Source organism: Helianthus annuus, chromosome 12 (assembly GCF_002127325.2).
Source record: "Helianthus annuus cultivar XRQ/B chromosome 12, HanXRQr2.0-SUNRISE, whole genome shotgun sequence".
Lineage (NCBI taxonomy): Eukaryota > Viridiplantae > Streptophyta > Magnoliopsida > Asterales > Asteraceae > Helianthus > Helianthus annuus.
In genome coordinates this window covers 669,946-691,583 of record NC_035444.2, presented here as the reverse complement: position 1 = coordinate 691,583, position 21,638 = coordinate 669,946, and the positions used below count along the sequence as shown (strand labels likewise).

Sequence of the window (21,638 nt, the reverse complement as noted above, 5' to 3'; positions counted from 1 at the left end):
CTAAATAAATATTTCATTGAGACATAGATAAAAATAGATCAGTCAAACAAAAAAATACTAATTTTTTGGAGCTGTAGAGCAACTTTATTAAAATCGAAGAGCATTAGCGTAAACTAGGTAGAGTTAATGGATAATTAAATGTACTCTTTAAAAAAAAAGAAAAATTTGCATTGCCAGGCCTCAAATCCGGGTGCATTCACTTCAATATGATTCTAACTTACCACTCCATTACACGATCTTTTAACATTGAAATGCGCTTAAAATTGTACATATACTAACTTTTTTTTTAACATTAATTTTTATATAAACCAATAAATAATAATTTATATCGAGATAGTTGGTAAACGGGCTACAAGCTGCGCCGCTACCCCTTTTTGAATAGCAAAACTAAGCCTTTTAAAAACTACGTCCATAGATCTCGGGGTCATAACATTACTATGCATGACCCTTTGAACTCGACTAAGTAGGTCCACAGCCTCTGGCACCAGAAAACCAAAAGTATCAAAAGCAAATGGGATAAACACGTGCTGGTGGTCAAGGCACGCTTTCTCATGCTTGATCACTTTACCCAAAGCAGCCTTTAAAGCAGCCTGACCCACTGTGAAACACTACTCCCTAAGCCCACAAGCGGGGAAACCCCTGTTAGATCCACACAGGCGTGTTTTCCTCCTACCCATCCAAAGACCAGAATGTCAGCTGGTCGAAGGGTAGATCTCCCTTCCAACGGGTCTGTTAAGAAATTAACAGGTGCCTCTTCTTAGCAGAAATGCTAGCGCACCTGAATATGTCAAAAAGGACATCCCTAACCAAATCATGTCGGTATTTGAACCCCGGAGCTCTCTACAATAAACTGAATGCTCACCAAAAGAATCCAAACAGACCTAGTGGATGTCACATAGCATCCACGGGTTGGTTGCCACCACTCTCGACCAATACCAAAAGGTGTGGTAATTGTAAATATAGGGATTAGTACGGATTAGTTCCTGATCCAAGTTGGGCTTAAATCTATTGTTAGCCCATAATTAACGTTTCCCTTGCATACACTATAAGCCCATTTAAGCCCACCACTAGGATTTGCTTTTGTTGAATTCATGTTCTAACCTTTTAATGTTATAAAGTCAACTAGAGCTTCTAGTTTAGTTGTAGAATAATAGTTGTTCTTTTGAAGCACCAAAAATAAATGTTAGTTATGGTAAACGTTGTTAGCACACCAATTTACCATATAGTCTACCAAATAATTGGTATTGAATATTATTTGTAAAATTTATAATAAATAAATCATTTTTGTGTGTTTAGACCGTTTGATTTAATGATTTGTGCTTATAGTTATTGACTTTTTTTTTCTAAAGTGCATAATATATAAAATTTAACACACAACACATAATCACTGTAAAAAAAAACAAGTAACATCATTGAAGAAATATGACAAACATATCAAAACAAGAAACATGATGAATAACAAATACAATAAAACAAGTTAGTATATAAAGCCAGAAACATGTGCAGATCATTAATCACTCGAAAAGAATATGACACTCATGTGTAAAAAAAAACAAAGCATCTTTTTGGTCTCCGGAGAAAATTCATGAACTAAAACTCAAATTCATATTCATAAATAAATATAACTGAAGGTTTATTGTAAATATCACACCTTCAATTATTGCATTACAGAATTACACTCACCAAACCCACTAACTATGCTTTTATGTAAGACTGAATCAAAACTAGGGCTGTAAACGAGCCGAGTCGAGCCGAGCTAGACCCAGCTCGAGCTCGGCTCGAACTCGATTCGAGCTGACTCGGCTCGAGCTCGAATTTTAAATCGAGCTGAGATTTGAGGCTCGATCTCGGCTCGATTAGAATTCGAGCTAGCTCGGCTCGGCTCGATCTAGCTCGAACTAACAAAGAACCGCAAAATTTAATACTTAAAAAACCCTTAAAGTTGAATTTCTTCATAGCCTAAGGGCCATAATTGCCATTTAATTTAACCACATGGCTAAATATGCAAGTATAAATAGTTAATTCACTTTCTCCTCATCTTTACCTTCTTTTATAGGGGGGAATAGTTTTTGTTTTCTAAGCGATGTGTGACAAAAAAATGAAGGATGTAAACCTTATCGAGCCAGCTCACGAGCTCACGAGCCGAGCCAGACAAAGCTCGAGCTCGGCTCGTTTATATAGCGAGCCGAGCCGAGCTGGCTCGTTTACATCCGAGCCAATTTCGAGCCGAGCTTTCTTCGAGCTTTTTTCGAGCGAGTTTCGAGCGAGCTGCGAGCCACGAGTTTTTTGAACACCCCTAATCAAAACTCACATGTAAAACCAAATATATGCTAGCAAAATCTTAATTAGAACCTTAAAAATACAAATAGAAGCACACAAAATATTGAGAATATTGTAATTACAAATAGAAGCATAAAAACCATTGTAAAATATAAATAGTGGCATAGATATATTATACATGAGAAGTAGTTTATATTATACATCACTTGACATGGTAACTTTTATGCTCGCCCATATATACTTGTAAAATAATTATTGTCTAGTGTCGTTGATGAAAGATAATGTGTGTCGGTGAGAGAATTGAGTGATGAATAATGAATTTGGAGGCGGGGTAGAGAGTGCACATCCAAATCGTCTTCGGATTTGAAACCAGTTTATAAACTGATCCGCCACTTTGAAATCAACTAAGAACTCCTGTGTTGAAACCAGTTGAAAGCAAACAAAGCTGGATAATATTAAATAGTTATTAATGAAAGTTTAGGTATTATAAAACAATATTTTAAAATAAGATATGATTGAAACTAACTTTTTTTAAACTAATAAATATAATACAAATAAATGATATAAAAGGGGAGAAAAAATGAAAACCTCATGAAATTATGACGCACATCTATATGTTAGGTATAGATAGATTATGGTTGTAAAAGTAGCTAGGCTCTTCCTAGTCGGATTTGACAGTATTCGGGAAGTGTTTGGCCTAGACGGAGATTACTCCTGGAATAATTGGTCTAGGTGAATAGTACTCGGGACTCGGCGACCTACCTTATAGCGAATACTCAAGGAGTACTCGGAGCCTAAGCGGGACTTTTACAATCTAGATATCGAAAATCACAACAAATGAAAAAGTTAAGACGGATTAAAATCTATGTTACCCATCAACGTAGACCACACATTGAGTGGACCAAACGTAGAATATGCGTAAATGAAAGGACCAATCATGTAACTAACTAGAAAAAGGTATTATTCCTAAAATTAAGAATATAATATTATTGAGTGAATTAAAGTATATTATCCAGGATGTAGCACAACTATCAGCAACAAATACTTTCTCGTATACATCAACGCTCATTGGAGAGAGATTCAGATTCTAGACAGAGGGTAGGTTGGAGGGGAGAAGGGGTGCTGTCAAATCTCCATTTTCTCTCTCTAAATTTCATAACCCCCTCTCTCTCTACATATATATACACACACATATATCTTTTCTCTTCAATTTCTCCGAATAAAATGCTCTCAGATTTTCAAGGTACGTATTTATCAATTATTAATTTATCATGACTGTTATGACAAAAAGATTAACAAAGTTATGATTTTTTTAATTGTTTTGAATCTTTCTTCAGCTGCCCAGATAATGAATTCTTTAAATCTTTGATCTTATCGACACTGTGTATTCATAATTCATTCCTTTTTTATTTCTTGTATACACAGTGTTCTTACTGTAGATTTGGATTTTATTCTTTATTTTTTTTCTAGTTTTTTTCCTTCAAAATTTTATAAAGATTCTTGCTTAAACTAATTTATGTTCAAGATCTTCAAGTGGGTTTTTCTTTTTCTGGTCTTAGATGGGTCTTGATTGCAAGATTCTTTTTTAATTTTTTATTTTTCTAAATTAATCACAAAGTTTGTTCTTGTTGAATCTTTTCCACTTGCCCAAAATTTGAAGCAGATGATCTTTAGAATTTCTGAAAATGGGTCACAAAGTTTCACACTGGCTATGTTTAAGTTGTGATTCAATTCATGCATGTCCATTTTTGTGTTTATGTTCATACATCTTGAGATGATTCTTTTTTATTTTTCTGAATACTCAAGATATATTAACCCTTTTTGTGTGTGTTCATTTATGAGTAAAAAGCTTTTCCCCTTTATGGAAATGAGATCTCCTTTTTTACATCTCATCATACCACAAATAATAGCTTCAAATTATATATTTAACCCAAAAAAAATGATTAAAAGTTCAATAATTAAACTGATTTTCTCTATAATACAATGAAAACAAACAAACAAACATATAAAGAAGTCCAACTTGGTGTCATGATTTTCTTGTTTCAGAATCAGAACTTGTCTCTTTTGTTCACAAGCCTTTTTTTATTATAGTTTTCCCCAAAATCTTATCATGTCTTTTGTCTGGTCTTATTCTTAATATAACCGAACTACATATTAAATTCTATACAATATTTTTTGTGCAGATTAGGTAGAGTTGATAATCATAATCAAAATGGAGGGTAATGGAGGGGCTCAATTAGATGGGAAGGTGTTACAAACATTTCAAAAGAGTTTTGTTCAAGTTCAAAGTATTTTGGATCAAAACAGGCTGTTGATCCATGAGATTAACCAGAATCATGAATCAAAGATCCCTGATAACCTCAGTAGAAATGTGGGTTTGATCAGAGAACTCAACAACAATATCAAGAAAGTTGCTGATCTTTATTCTGATCTTTCCTCGAATTTTTCGAGATCAATTGATGTCAATTCGTCCGAAGGGGATTCAAGATCAGATGGCAAGAAGAGGACTAGACCTGGTTAAATAGGAAGAGGTATATTGTTATATTGGATTCTCTCTTATCTATCTATTTCTTCTTTAAGAATAATTGTGTAAATCTCTCCATTGTTTTTGGGTTGATGATGTTCTTCACGTTTAACTTTTAATGTGCAAAGTAACAAGTTACATCAAAATGGGGATGAATTTTGTAACGTATCCGTTATTGTTTGGATACTTAATATGGGGTAAGTTTTAAAAGATTAAATTTCCATTTAATGATGGTAAAGTAGTTTTAAAAAAATGGTTGTGATATTTGAAGTAATTATTGTGCTATTTAAATCACCACCATAATTTTGTTACATTGTATCCAAACCAATGGAATAATAATATTTGTGATCAACCCTTTAACCATATAATTTTGTTACATTGTATTCAAAGCAATGATGTGATCAACCCTTTAGTAAGTTGATACAATCTATAGTCAATAAACGACCAAACTGTACAACATTGGTCTTAAAGTTTGCTTACTAAATTATATATGTTATTTTTCTTAAGTAGAAATCATTACTAAATATGTTAGAAGACGTAACGCAAATGGTAATGCTTGTGTTTGATTCTAATGTGATAAAACAACACAATCATATAACTGTTTAAGTGTTTAATAATTATGCTATTTAATTTGAAGAATTGAAATATAAGGGTGAAAAGGGTGCATCCGTTATTAGGGTAAATTCTCACCAATGATTTTTTGTTATGTCAACTTCCTTCTCCAACTCTCATCTTGCCCTTAATCACAAGGGGAGGTTTAACCTGTCACGGCCCCCGTACCCTGTTTGACCCGGTCCAGGAGCCGCGGGACAGAAAATCCTGTGGTATTTAGTTTTACAGCGGAAGTCTTATCAGGATCGTTTTAAATTTGAAAATATGCCCGAGTATTATTTATTTACACTTCGGGATAAACCCCGTAAATATCATAATTTCATTATTTTACAAACATGTTTATTTATTTATTTGAGCCACCACTTCAAGCTTGATAGTGCTCTGTAGCACATGTACTTAATTCAGTAGGTCACCTGAAACATGTTGTAAAAAGGTTTTGTCAGCGGGGAAATACTGAGTGAATCATTCATTTTGATAAAATGACACATAGTTATAAATTACAGCATAAGAGCGATTACTATGGCAGTATCTTAATTAATATTTGGTCTTGCCACCCGTGTGACGATGGTCATACCACTATTGGCTCCAGTCACCCAATTAGTGACGTTTTGTCACTGTTAGGTCTTATTAGCCTAACCACTGTTAGGGCTTATTGCCTAACCGTGAGAAATTAGTAATGTGCACAATACCCCACTAATCAGCGGTCAAGATAACCACGACTTAATCCCTGTAATTATAACACTTTGAAAATAATTTGGAGTATTGTAAAATAGTTGATAAAAAGAGAATGACTCACATTGCAGATTTAACGGGCAAGGTATAAGCCTACTGATTAGCCTTGATTTAACCTAATATAGTAATAATGCACACACAATAGGTTAGTAACTAATTCAGCAGTTACGTCAATTCACGAGATCAAACCCTCACAATGATTAACAAGTGCAATACTTAATAGTTCAATCGGATTCACAACGAATAACAGAGCGTAGTCCGAATTCGAACAGCACTCAATTATTCAAGTCGAAATCACGACGAATAATCAAAGTATTAGCTCAATTTGAGCAGCACTTAGACAATCGTTGGATAGTTATAATCGATCGGACGTTGAATCGTAATAGCGATCGAGTTATTACCCTGATTGCGGCAGCACTTCGTGAATTGTGTGTGTTGTTGAACTGATTGTGATATAACTCTTAGTACACAACGAATTTCTTCGTCGAAACAAGAACAGAAGGCAAGTCCCGATGTCTGCTATTTATACTAATTTTTGGGACTCGCTTACGGACCGTATGCCTGATCCCCTTACGGTCCGTAAGCTAAGCAGTCTAATTATAGGCTGCCTAGGCTCAGGACTAGGCTTGCTGATTCAATAATTTGGACAAATCAGATTGTCCCAACGTTTTATTTAGATAACTATCAACTAGGGTTTGCCCCCCTCGAGTTTTAGGGGCCCTGATCCTGATTCCAATTGTTCTGAAAATTTTAGGGTTAATGCAGAATTACTTGCGTGTCTCAATTAGGGTTTTCTTATTGACTAATTATCGTCCTAGTTATTGATTTTAGTGACAGTTGTTACATTCTCCCCACCTTAAGAAAAATCTCGTCCTCGATATTTACTGAAATAGATGAGGGTACTTTCGCTTCATTTCTAATTCCAGTTTTCAGATATATTCGGGTCCTTCCTTTGAGTCTACTAATACTAGTTGTTTTATGGTTAAGAAACTTAACTCTTCTATTTTCTATCTGTAGTGGTTTCTCTACGAACTTAAATTTTTCGTTTACCTCTACCTCTTGAAGAGGTACTAGCAGGGATTTGTCTTGCTAAATATTTCTTGAGATTGGATACATGAAACACATCATGTACTCCTGCTAACTCTTCTGGTAGTTGATAAGCTACTGGTCCTATTCGTTGAATTACTGGAATGGTCCTATGTACCTTAGACTTAGCTTTCCTTTCTTACCAACTCTAATAACTCTTTTCCAAGGAGATACTTTCGATAGCCTTTTTGTCTCCAACTCGAACGCCAACGACTTTCGTTTATTATTTGTATAACTCTTTTAACCGTCTTCAACCTTTCCTTCGTGATACTAAATATTACAGTTGTATTTACTTAGGATTTCCTTTTCCTCATGTTTAATTCTTGTTGCTCAGTATGTATCTTAAATTCTTATGACCCGTATGGATAGTAAACTTGCCTCCCTACAGATAATGTTTCCAAATCTTTAAGGGTAAACTTATGGCTTCTAAGTTTAGGTTTACAAATGATATGGCTTGCTTCGTGCTTTTGCAATTGCCTTGATGCATACACAATTACCTTTTTGTGTTGCATCCAAATTCTAGCTTTGAAGCATTACCGTATACTTTAAAATTTTCTGTTCCTTCTGGTAAGGCTAGAAGTGGAACCTTTGTTAATTTATATTTTAAGATCCTAAGGGTTTCTTCTGGTTGAGGTTTCTCATTTAAACTTAACTGTTTTAGCTTAGTTAGGGATATATCTATCTGAGAAATATTCCTAATAAACTGCCTATAGCATCTGTCTCAATTTACAGAATTCCTAATTTCTCTTTAGGAATTGCGGAATCTTCTATTTAGTAATTTGCCGCTATCTTAGCAGGATCTAAGTGAATACTTTTAGGATTTACCATGTGTCCTAGAGATTACATACAAGATGGAGTTAACAAGGTTAAGAGCGCATGTAAGTGCTTACATTGTTTTTCCTGACTTTTAGAATAAATGAGTATATCGTCAATGAATACGATTACAAATTTATCCAAGTATGGTTTACAGATTCTATTCATCATGTCCAAAAATGCGGCTGGAACATTTGTTAATCCGAAGGGCATAACTGTAAACTCGTAATGTTCATACCTAGTCCTGAAAACAGTTTTAGGTATGTCTTCTTCCTGTACCTTTAATTGATGATATCTGGAGTGCAAATCTATCTTAGAAAAATACCTAGCTTCCTAAAATAGATTATCAATCCTAGGTAGTGGGTATCGATTCCTAATTTGTAGCTTTCTATAACCGGTATACATTCTTATTGATCCGTCCTTTTTCTTTACAAACAACACTGGAGCATCCTCATAGGGAGGAGCTTGGTCGTATGAATCCTTTACTTAGTAATTTATCTAATCGTTTCTTTAATTCTTCAGTGAATGCTAATTGATAGGGTGCCTTTGCTATTGGTACAGTTCCTGGATTTAGATAAATTCTAAGTTCTACTCTGCTATTAGGTGGTAACCCTTGGTAGGTCTTGGGGAAAATGTCAGGATATTCCGATATAATCGGAATGTTTTCTATTTTCTTATCTTTTGGTATTAACAACTATTGACACCATATATACTATTCCTGGTTTCCGTAAAGAACTGGCCAGCTTCATTACTGATGTTAATTTCAGTAACTTTAGTGGTTTATCTTCGGTTATTATGACTAATTCTCCTGCTGGTGTATGGATTTCTACGGAACTTAGATCATAGAGAATTCAAGCAGAGTTGGCTATTAACCAATCTATTCCTAATACAACATCGAATCCAGCTAAATTAATTAGTAACAAGTTTTGCAGAAAATTTATGTCCAAATTTTATCTTTGCTTTTCGCAAAAATCTTATTTAGTCTAACGAAATTCCTATCTGTCGTTTCAATTGTAAAAGTCTGCCTACGGTTGATTAAGGGAAATTTAAGGGCTTGGCAGAATGAAGTATTTATAAAACTTTAGTTTGCACCAGAGTCAAATAATACTTGCATAAATGTTAGTGAACTAAAACGTACCGACTGTAATGTCAGGAATTAGTTCAGCTTCCTGAGTAGTTAATTGAAAAGCTCTTGCGTTTTTCTTAGTAGTCCCTTCTGCAGGTTTCGTCTTTTCGTTTGCAGGGTTGCCTAATTTCGGGCAGTTTGTTCTGAAATGTCCGGTTTCTCCGCAATTGTAGCAGGTTATTGCCTTTTTTTTCCTGCAATTCTCTTCTCGATGTCCTGGAATTTTGCAGTAATTGCAGCATCCTTTGTATTTTCCAAAATGCTGTCCCTTGTAGTTATTGCAAAATGGGATAGTGGGAAATCGTCCGGTTCCTCTTTTTCTGAAATTGCTACTATTACCCACATGAAATTCTTGGGAAATTTTCTGGGCTAAATCCTTTCTCCTATTTTCTTCCCGAGTGCGTACCAATCCGTCAGTTAGAGTGTTAGCTAATTCTACTGCATCGTCAATCGTGCGGGGTCTCGCAGCTTTGACAATGTCACGAATCTCACTAATCAAACCCCAGATATAGCGAGAGATAAGTACCGGTTCTGGCGAAGCCAAAGTAGGTACAATTCTGGCATATTCAAAGAATTTTGAAGTATACCCTCGACAATCTACATCTACCATTCGGTGACTTAAAAACTTATTCGCCATCCGCTCTTTTTCATATTCGGGACAGAATATTCTCTCTATTAATTGCTTAAATTTTTCCCAACTTATGGCATAGGCCATGTCACTTCCTTTGGCTTGTAACACTGTGTTCCACCATTCTAACGCTTCTTCCTTGAAAAGGTGCGAAGCGTACATAACTTTATCTTCCTCAACACATTTACTTATTCTGATCACTGCCTCGGTTTTCTCTAACCAACGCAGTGCCGCAGTTGCCCCTTCATTGCCTGTGAACTCTACAGGTTTACAGGCAAGGAACTCCTTGTAAGTGGAACCAGGCGTTGCAGCTTTCCTTTTCTTAGGGAGCGGAGCTTGTTGTGGTTCCTCATCATGATTAACATGATCATTGCCTCCGTTTACGCTATTACTGAAGTTAGCTTCAGAATTACGTTTGCTAGGAATGATTTGCTGTGGTTCTATTGGATTTTTAACAGCAGCAATGATTGCTGGAATAGTGTTGGCTATCCCTTGAGCTATCATTGTTGGAATAGTGTTAGCTATCCCTTGAGCAACGATATTTTCTATATCCTGTCTAGTCATATGTTGACCCCCTGATTGTTGCTCAGATTGATTAACCTCGTTAACTGGTTCATTATTAGTGTTTTCCATTGGATAACTAATTTTATAGATAAATAATTAGTGTACTGGAAGTAATCCAATATCACACTTAATTGCACATAATCATGTATACGAACAAAATTTATAAATTTTCTAAAATTTCATGCTTCTATATACAACCGTTTTATTATTATTATTATTTATCTTACACATACTGATTTTACTATTACTATTACACAACAACAGTTTCATAAATCCCCTATCCTTTGTCAGATGATATTTTAGTAACGGCGTTCCCTCTCATCGTAGTTCCAGGAGATCTGTCCCCTAATCTCTTGGATCCGATCCCCAGTATCCATTAGTTCTTCACCAAGGCGAAGTTCAGCCGTATTCTTGTTACTTATTGGTGGATTTGGTAAAGGTTCGAGATTGAACTGAGGAAAAAGCTTATAGGGATGGTTTTGTAACTGTATTTCGTTAATCAACCATTCGTCTATTTGCGAGTGGATTGAAGGGTTTGGAATAGTTGGTTCTAAGTTTATTGGTAGTTGTGTTTCAAGAGAGCAATTAAAAATATTTTCATTAACAGGCTTAATAGTATTATAGCTTGTCATTATAAAATCTAACTCTTCCTGAGATGGTAACTCCTCAATTTGCCTAGAGCTTTCCCCAATTTCTATTTTCTTAGGCGTGGGTTTTTCGAGAGGTAAAGCATTGAATTCTATAGATTCTTCTATGTCTGGTATATATCTATTGAAATCTCTGGAAACTTCTATTCTTACTGGATAGAGATTTAAATTCTGAAGGGCATCAGACAAGTCACTCATGCTGTTTAGCAATATACACACAATGACTAAATCAGAATTAATAATAAATTTGATAGAAGATTTTGAAATACTATTTCATACTGTTTAACTATCTAAACAACTGAAATTTAAAACATCCTAGGTTTTACTGAATAAGATAAAGGTGCAAAAGTTTAGGTCAGGAATTGCATTATTTGCTACATTGGCTAGCCTATAAAGATCTGTCCATCCTATACTCAATTAATCAGTTAATAAAACATATATTCATAGAATAACAGTTAGAAAATTTAAATAAATACTTAATAGGCTTAAATCAGTGGCTTGATCAGTGGCTCTGATACCACCTTTTTTCTGTCACGGCCCCCGTACCCTGTTTGACCCGGTCCAGGAGCCGCGGGACAGAAAATCCCGTGGTATTTAGTTTTACAGCGGAAGTCTTATCAGGATCGTTTTAAATTTGAAAATATGCCCGAGTATTATTTATTTACACTTCGGGATAAACCCCGTAAATATCATAATTTCATTATTTTACAAACATGTTTATTTATTTATTTGAGCCACCACTTCAAGCTTGATAGTGCTCTGTAGCACATGTACTTAATTCAGTAGGTCACCTGAAACATGTTGTAAAAAGGTTTTGTCAGCGGGGAAATACTGAGTGAATCATTCATTTTGATAAAATGACACATAGTTATAAATTACAGCATAAGAGCGATTACTATGGCAGTATCTTAATTAATATCTGGTCTAGCCACCCGTGTGACGATGGTCATACCATTATTGGGTCCAGTCACCCAATTAGTGACGTTTTGTCACTGTTAGGTCTTATTAGCCTAACCACTGTTAGGGCTTATTGCCTAATCGTGAGAAATTAGTAATGTGCACAATACCCCACTAACCAGCGGTCAAGATAACCACGACTTAATCCCTGTAATTATAACACTTTGAAAATAATTTGGAGTATTGTAAAATAGTTGATAAAAAGAGAATGACTCACATTGCAGATTTAACGGGCAAGGTATAAGCCTACTGATTAGCCTTGATTTAACCTAATATAGTAATAATGCACACACAATAGGTTAGTAACTAATTCAGCAGTTACGTCAATTCACGAGATCAAACCCTCACAATGATTAACAAGTGCAATACTTAATAGTTCAATCGGATTCACAACGAATAACAGAGCATAGTCCGAATTCGAACAACACTCAATTATTCAAGTCGAAATCACGACGAATAATCAAAGTATTAGCTCAATTTGAGCAGCACTTAGACAATCGTTGGATAGTTATAATCGATCGGACGTTGAATCGTAATAGCGATCGAGTTATTACCCTGATTGCGGCAGCACTTCGTGAATTGTGTGTGTTGTTGAACTGATTGTGATATAACTCTTAGTACACAACGAATTTCTTCGTCGAAACAAGAACAGAAGGCAAGTCCCGATGTCTGCTATTTATACTAATTTTTGGGACTCGCTTACGGACCGTATGCCTGATCCCCTTACGGTCCGTAAGCTAAGCAGTCTAATTATAGGCTGCCTAGGCTCGGGACTAGGCTTGCTGATTCAATAATTTGGACAAATCAGATTGTCCCAACGTTTTATTTAGATAACTATCAACTAGGGTTTGCCCCCCTCGAGTTTTAGGGGCCCTGATCCTGATTCCAATTGTTCTGAAAATTTTAGGGTTAATGCAGAATTACTTGCGTGTCTCAATTAGGGTTTTCTTATTGACTAATTATCGTCCTAGTTATTGATTTTAGTGACAGTTGTTACATAACCAAAACCATTTTTTTAAATAATAAAAAATAAAAATGTGTGATTGGTTGAAAGAGAGTGGGCCCACACTACCCCTCTCTACTCTTCACCGCAAGCGGTAATAAGTTACCGATTCACCTCTTCACCACATGGAATTGGGGTGTTGGCCGCGGACCGGGGGTCCATTTTTCGGCAAACTCCTTCACCGCATCTACTTGCCGCATCCACCCCTCTTACCCTAAACTACTTAGAATCAAATTATTAATTAAAATCAGCAACTCTCCCATGTCCCATGCTTATCACTTTAACCCCTTTAAGGATTAGGATCAAATACAAATGGTAAAATAAGTAAGAATGGTAAGAAAGATTATAGTCCATTGATATTGGATTTGGAGGGTTGAGATTAGTTTTCAGGGAAAAGAATATAATAGAAGGGCATAAAGGGGATCCTACATTTAAAAACTTTCTCTCTCCATAAGCAAGGCACATGTCAATTCCCCCCATCAATTTAAAACGCCCATAATTTTTTTCATGCAACATTCTTTGTAAAAGAAAATTTCACTATAGTAACGAGCGTTTTTTATCTTTAATATGTGTATGTGAGGACTGTTGTAAGGGTCAATCAAAAACTTAATAAAACTACGTAGACAGCGTAAGTATGGTTTCGTATCCACGGAGAATTTGTGGTCAATGTAGAAGAGTTTAACGAAAACTAAAATTACCTAATTTGGGGGTTTGGTTAATTGATTTTAAAAACAAGAAAACTAATTACGAAAGTTGTGATCAATATGAGAAAAAGCTATCCCCACCCGGAATCCTGATTGTTCATTTAACACAAAACCTGTTTATAAATTCAAAACACCACATAGACACGGCCTTGGGATTAACGGATTTGATTGATTATCAAAGATAGTTTTTAACATTCACCGTGCAATCTAATAATCCGTTTTGTTGTACCAACTACCCACCAAATTACCAACCCGCTAACAAAGCAAGGAAGTTGCCAATACGCTTGATAAAACGAAAAATAATTCAAACATAATAAATCGTTTCACAAATCCAGCACAAGTAGTCAAGATTTACCAGTTTTAACGAATCCACAAACAAATTTAATGAAAAACTACACAATCGTTCATCCGAACGGGAGCTACAAGTGTTTTAGCCACTCATTGTCATTATTGAAGCTTCAGATTTGATCAAGAACACTTGGAACATGGAAAACAGCTTGGAGATGTTGAATGTTGAAGGAATAATGCCCAAAGTTTCGTCCTAAGTCTCGTGAATGACGGCTGATTTCGAATGATATCAAAAAGTTTGTTTAAAACCTAAGTTTGGCCAATTAAATAATGTTTCCCATAGCCATCTTCACCCGCACGTCGCGGATGTAAACAAGAATACCCTCGCGTGTCGTGGGGGTGAACAACTTGACTGGCACGTTTTATGCTAACCGACTTTACTTGATCCATCACGGGGTGTCGCAAAACAATTCGAGCTAGCCCCGCGTGTCGTCGGCTTGAACCGGTTTGACTTCTTTTGTTTCAACTCTCGTGTTAGCTTGTCGAATCCATTTTCAAGCTCGTTTACTCTCGTTAATCCTTATTTAATACATGTTAAGCATAAAAACACCACTACACCATAAATATATAACATATACAATTTAATACGTTTAATATACTAAAAACCGACACGAACTATGTAATATACGACCCATTTTAACCCGGCATCAGTATGATATCGTCATATAAAAATAGAATAAAAAATTCTTTTTAACTGAGTTTTTTGTATTGCGTTTTGGTCATTACGTTCTGCTCATTGCGTCTTTCAGCTGGGTTTTGGTCATTACATTTTTACCGGATTCAGTGGCGAAGCTTGCCCTCGAAAACAGAGGGGGCGAAAACGTATATACCCAAAAGTTTCTATACGAAAACTACATATATAACACTACTGAGCGAAAAATTCGGGGGGGGGGGGCGCCCCCTCCCGCCCCACTTATCCTGCACCTGTGACCGGATTTTCAATAGATTGTGTTATTATCAAAACTTATATCACAATGTTAATTTGGATTCTATCCATTGTTTTTTATCGGAAACCTATAACACATTGTTTTTTATGAGAACCTATAACACAATGTATGACATAATGAAAATGGTATTATATCGGGGTTTCATATACATTGTGTTATAGGTTCAGGTCATGACATAATGAAAATGGTATTATATCTGGGTTTTATATACATTGTGTTATAGGTTCAGGTCATTGTGTTTAATCAGTTATCTATTATGTTTTAACTTGTTGTTCATTTTGTTTTTGTCTGTTGTTCATTATACTTTTAGTCTGTTGTCCATTGTGTTTTAGTCTGTTGTCTATTGTGTTTTTTATATGTTGTTATCAATTATATCTTTCATCTGCTATCATCAATTGTGTTTTTAGTTTACTTTCCATTGCAATTTTTAGTTTCATATTCATTGTGTTAAATGTTATGTCAATTGTGTTATACATTATTTCCATTGTGTTTTAGTTTGTTGTCTAATGTGTCTTTTACATGTTGTCATCTATTGTGTTTTTGGTCTACTTTCCATTGTGTTTTACGTCATATCAATTGTGTAATACGCAACTAGGTTTTCAATCTTTTTTTTAAAATATAACAACATAGTACTCGTATTAAAGATAAAAAGACGCTCGATTTTATGGTATATTTAAAAAAACAAATGACGTATAAAATAGTTACGGATATTTAAAAATGGGAGGGGGTGGGGGAGTAGCATGTGACTTGCATGTAAGTATTTTTTTTTCTCTCTTGTGAACAAAATTACCCTTTCAACTTGATTCTTTTATAGACACTTGTCACTCTATGATACTTCTTACACTTCTTATTTGATAATTAATTAAATGGCACACCACCCCCTCCTTGATTGATGATGGTTCTCATGGATTAAACCACGATTACCACGACCCTCCCATTTGATAATTTTAAGACAAAAATAAATTAAAAAAAATAAAGGGGGTAGTGGTTTGGGTTACGACCACATCCTTAGGATAGTAGTTTTGAATTGTCGATTAAAGATGGATGACATGACGCATATGTGGAGGGTAATGACCACACCCTATAGCCTAACTCAACTCATCACTTTAAAATCAAATAAGTAACTTATCATAACTTTTGTTTTATTTATAAACTCAAAACAACTTATATGTAAAAGTAGTAGATAAACACTTTTAGTAAAGAGTTAAATGTCATTTTAGTCCCTGTGGTTTGCGTCATTTTGCTAGTTTAGTCCAAAGGTTTGAAACGTTGCCATTTGAGTCCAAATAGTTTCAAACGTTGTCATTTTAGTCCACTGGGTTAACTTCATCTCTTTATTCTGTTAACTAGAAGGGTATTTCGGTCATTTTATATGTAATTCTGTTAATTAGAAGGGCAATTCGACTATATAAAATGATCGAATTACCCTTTTAGCTAACAGAAAAAATGGACGGAGTTAACCCAGTGGACTAAAATGACAACGCTTGAAACTATTTGGACTAAAATGGCAACGTTTCAAACCTTTTCACTAAACTGGCAAAATGGCTCAAACCACATGGACTAAAATGGCATTTAACTCTTTAGTAAACAATGATTTTAACCTTAATAGTCCCCTAAAATAATGTTTATAACTCTCTTAAATTATTTGCTGTTATTAATTTTCTTTTAATAAAAAAAAATGGATAAAAAATAAAATATATATTATTTTTGTTGACAAAAAGAAAGTAAAATGAATCTATAAAGGCAGTCGTTCTTCTGGACCATTTATGCAACCCAATAGTACAACACAGTGGTGGCAGATACTGTTTGTTGTGCAGTACTCTTTCCACCAAATCTCAAACTCCCAAACAATGCTTTAAAAGGTTGTACGTTATGTATAAACACTTGAACACCACCTGTACATTGGAATTTATGTAAACAGACATAACGCAGCTGTATCTTGATTCTTTTGAAATTTTGTTCTTCACGAACACACACAAACTGCATGCATAAAACAACCCCGGAAACAAATAAAAAGGAGGCAGCTTTAATTAAAATATTACTTTTTTTATATGCATAAAACTCATCTCTCTCTCTCTATATATATATTTTACCTCCTCATTTTTAGAATTTGAATATACATACAGGGATAAGATCAAATAAAAAGTTTGTTTTGCCTAAGTAGGATAAGAAGCAGGCGCGAAGTATTGTGGATGTCCGGGGGTGCACCCGCCCACCCCAATATTTCGGTTAGAAGTGTATAAGTTCCGATTTTTCGTCCGAAAATTTTAAAATTATATAGGATCGCCCCCCTGATTATTTTTCCTAAATATTTTTTAAACTTTGTATATAAATGATGGGTAGTTGGTAGATATACACTTTGTTTTATTTGGAACTATTATTATTTGACCCGATTTGAATCGAATAGCCAACCCAACCCCACCCGAAACATAAGGATAAGAAAAACAAATTTGGGTCCCATCACTTTACGCCCCGTCAAAACTTTTGGTCAAGCTCCGCCACTGATGAAAAAGAATCTTAACCATTCATTTTTCAAATCAATGGTTGAGATGAAAATGTAGGAGAAAGGAGGAGTTTAAGGGTATATTGGGAAAATCCTATTTATGAACTTTCTCTCTTCACATGTAAGGCACATGCATATTTCACCCTCATTTTTTAAACGTTCATAACTTTTTCATACGACATTATTTTTTTATAAAAATTTCACCGTAAAATCGAGCGTTTTTTTATCTTTAATTTGAGTACCATATTGCTATATAAAATATGAAAACTAAAAAAACCCACTAAAATGTGTTGTATTTCTATGTTGTATAACATTTTTTGTGCTAGATTTTTGTACTATATTTTTGTGCTAAATTTTTTGTGTTGAATTTTTTTGTCTTATAATTTTTTTTCTCAATTTTTTTGTGCTGGATTTTTTGTACTACATTTTTTTACTAAATTTTTCCGTGCTATATTTTTTTGTACTAGATTTTTTTGTGCTATATTTTTTATACTACATTTTTCGTGCTATATTTTTTTGTACTAGATTTTTTGTGCTAAATTTTTTTGTACTAGATTTTTTTGTTGTATTTTTACAAAACAAAAGGGGTGTCACATGTCATTCTCACTCCTATTTATAAGGACCAAAATGCTCTTTATTTCTGCTTATTAGGAGTGACACATGTCATCATCACAATCCTTCTTAAGCTACTTAGCGAAAATCCACCTTTTAGTGGATTATTCCCCTATATATATATATATATATATATATACTACTTTAATAAGCATATAGGAAGGACAAGAATGGTAATTCGGCAATGTGTTGAAAACACCCTCAATGCACAATGTACAACTCTTAAAGCACCAAGAAACACAAATAAATTACCCTTCTACTGGTTCATCTTCAGCCGTCCATTTCTCTCAATTTTCACACGGATCGCGATCTCAGCCGTCCACTTCACTTCACACGGATCAACTTTTCAATTCCTTTCTCTCTCACAACTCACACATATCACAACATCAGATCTTCTCTCTCTCTCTCTCTCTCTCTGCGACTCAAGAAAACCATGCCAGCCAGATCTATCACCAGATCCGTTTCATGAGCAGATCTGTGAGGATTCCACCGCCTATTCCCCTCCGCCTTGTTACGCTGCTTCAATCGCGGCTTCTCCTTCATTCCAGGTATCATACTTCTCTAATTGAATCGAAAACTTTTAATTTTTTTCCCAAGAACTGAAAATTACCCGTGATTTGTCTTTTATTCAGGAATCGTCAACCTAAAATCAAAGCTTTAATCTTGATTTTGTTTTTAGGGCTTTGCTGATGTAAGCAACCATTGAGTCAAGATCAATCGGTGATGAGTGTACCAGTTAATCACCTTTCATAAAGGGGAATGATTGTTAGAAGAACGTGTTGATGCAAATGTGAGTATTTTATTTTGCTTTTCTATACTTCTTAATTTGCAGTATTTTTAGTGCAAATGTGAATATTTTATTTGTTCTCCGAGGCTTTATAAAGGGGAATGATTGTTAGAAGAACGTGTTGGTGCCGCTATATCTCAAAAATGGGCAGCAGCTGAGAAGAAAAGATTGGGATTATTAGAAGCTGACATGGAAAAGGCACATGCTAGGCATTTACAAGTACGAAAGGTAGCCAAATTCGTCTCTCAACAGGGAGAGATTGAAAGGAGGAGATTACAAGACAGTTGGAAGATAAATTGCAAAGGGTATGTAGGCACATGTATTATAGATGGAACTTTTCTCCTTTGCGTGACATATGTATAGGACGTGTAAAGTCAGTTTTACGTGTTATTGTTGTGGCTTTATATTTATAGAATGTTTGCTGAACACTTGTTTTTCAATTTTCATACATCTATTAGGTGCTGGAGAAAAACCCCTGCCCTTACTAAACAGATAAAGAAAGCGGGTCCAGCTAGATCAGTCTCAAATTCATCGGTCAAGCTGTCAAGGTACCAAGTCAGAGTAGTGCTATGTGCGTACATGATTTTGGGTCATCCCAATGCGGTTTTCAGTGGTCAAGGATAATGTGAGACAGCTTTAGCTGAGTCAGCTAAGAAATTCATTCATGAGTTTGAGTTGTTGATAGATATATACTGCGGAAATCTGGAGAAGGCTCAAGCCGTAAACACATGTTTAGGCCACAACTGGTAGCTTTTGATTCGGCATGGTGCACGTTTCTGAATAGTTTCGTGGTATGGAAGGTTAAGGATACTGAGTCATTAGAGGAGGATCTGGTGCAGGCTACATGCCAGATGGAAATCTCAATGACGCAAAAATGCAAGATGACACCTGAAGGAGATAACGATGTTGATCTTGCACATGATATGAGAGCTCTTCAGAAACAAGTTTTAGTTTAATTCTTTTTATGTTAATGAATTTTGAGAATTGGAAAAGTGGAGAATTTTTTTGTGACAACTCGAACTTTAGGCTTGCTTGATGTAACGTTATGTGTTTATGTGACACTTTGAGCTAATGAATATTACGTGATTTATGAGATGTTGTTATGTGTATTGTGTGATATATATTTGTATGTTAATTGAACCGAACCCAAACTGCACACGATAACCGGTCACACAAGCCTTTGGGCTTTACACCTTACATTCGGTCCATTAGGTAACCGAGTGGGCTCGGCCCACTCCCCACTCGCAACCACTATACCAAAACTAAGGGTCTTGTTTTCCTCTCATTTGTTACAACACAAGGAAACACACACATAACCCTAGCTCCTCTATCTCGTCTCTCTCTCTCTCGGCTTGTTTAGGAACCGACGGCACAAGGCCACCCGATCACCCTCTTGTTCGGATCACATCTCGTTACTTGTAACCGGTTAGTGTGTTTGTTTGAATTCATGTTAGATTATATGTGATGCCATGATTGCTATCATTCGGTTATGCGATGTAACTAGGGTGTATGTTAGTAAAATTGATTGGTTGTTGTTGTTGGATGCGAGTACTTATTATAGTGATGTTTGTTAATCGGCCGGACAGGTTATATAATCGGATTTGTTGTTGATGATGTTAATGATAATGTCTTGTTGATTGGCTGTGTAGTTATGCAATTCGAGTTAACATTCATGAAATCGGATCATAATGTGATTGAGTGTTATGAATATTGTTATTGTTCATAAGTGGGATTATTAGGGTTCATAAGAATTGATGATTTATTCCCCTGTTTGATCGATGAATTCTTGAATAGCAAACTGTTAGTTGATAATTGATTTTTGGAAACTGTCAACGATGATTGAATTGCCTAAATGAATTGCATGAAATCAGGAAAGTCGTTACACACACGGTTGCGACTCGGCATCGCTTGTTGCGAGTCGGAACCCCACTCGAGACCAAACCGCACGAACCGCAACCACGGTTGCGAGTCAGATTACGACTCGTAACCAGACCATGATGAACCGAGACTGCCCATTGCGACTCGTAACCAGTCATTGCGACTCGTATCCAGCCGTTACGACTCGAGATCCTCGTTGCGACTCGAAACCCCGTTGCGAGTCGAGACCACCGTTGCACATTCACTGTCTTGGGCTTTCACTGTCACGGGTCCAATCAATTGGGCCCAACGATTTGAATTGTGGACTGTTTGTTATTGGACCAGCATACGTTTACTAATTGGGCCGATTGAGAATCTGAACTGTTTTGTTATTGGGCTGCTTATGTCATTGGGCCGGGTATGATTGGACTTAGAACAATTGGATCCTCACATGCTATGTCTTATCTGCTTACGTGCGTACATGTTTGCCATGACTATACGTGATTACTATATACGTGCTATATACGAACCTGACTCGTATAATAACCATGATAGGACGTGGTTGACCATTTACTTGCTACCTGTACTTTCTGTGTATCTGCCGAGCAAACCAAGGTGAGTTCACACAGCCAAGGCATGGGATTCCCGGGTTGGGAATTGGGTTGGATATGTTGGATATGGAATGATTACTCGTACTTACGCATATACCAGACTATAGACCATCGTCCTCAGGTTAGTCAGGGCACGTTACGTAAAGCCTACGTAACCCAGTATATTTGCCATATGTCTCCCGGGTCGGGAGGACACGTTACGTAAAGCCTACGTAACCCAATACCATTCACTGGCTTCCAGATCGGAAGGCCACGCTGCGTAAAGCCTACGTAGCCCCCACGCGTACCACTGTCCTC

General features: G+C 35.8%; 1 protein-coding gene and 1 non-coding gene across 2 annotated transcripts; both read left to right on the top strand.

Annotated features, from left to right (window-relative positions):
• The first annotated feature begins 3,309 nt into the window (after positions 1-3,309).
• On the top strand, positions 3,310-4,950 carry LOC110893672 (protein ELF4-LIKE 3). The gene is made up of 2 exons (XM_022140760.2): positions 3,310-3,523; positions 4,464-4,950. Exon 2 carries the CDS (start codon positions 4,493-4,495, stop codon positions 4,799-4,801), a length of 309 nt encoding a protein of 102 aa, XP_021996452.1. The 5' UTR covers positions 3,310-3,523; positions 4,464-4,492; the 3' UTR covers positions 4,802-4,950.
• A 13,553-nt stretch (positions 4,951-18,503) lies between these two features.
• Positions 18,504-19,935, top strand: LOC110893671. Its single transcript, XR_004874313.1, has 3 exons — positions 18,504-18,634; positions 18,766-19,178; positions 19,332-19,935. It is a non-coding gene; the product is annotated as an uncharacterized LOC110893671 (transcript).
• Positions 19,936-21,638: the final 1,703 nt, after the last annotated feature.

What these genes read in the sequence shown, in the direction of transcription:
- LOC110893672 (XM_022140760.2), top strand. Translation starts at nt 4,493, where the DNA reads ATGGAGGGTAATGGAGGGGCTCAATTAGATGGGAAGGTGTTACAAACA.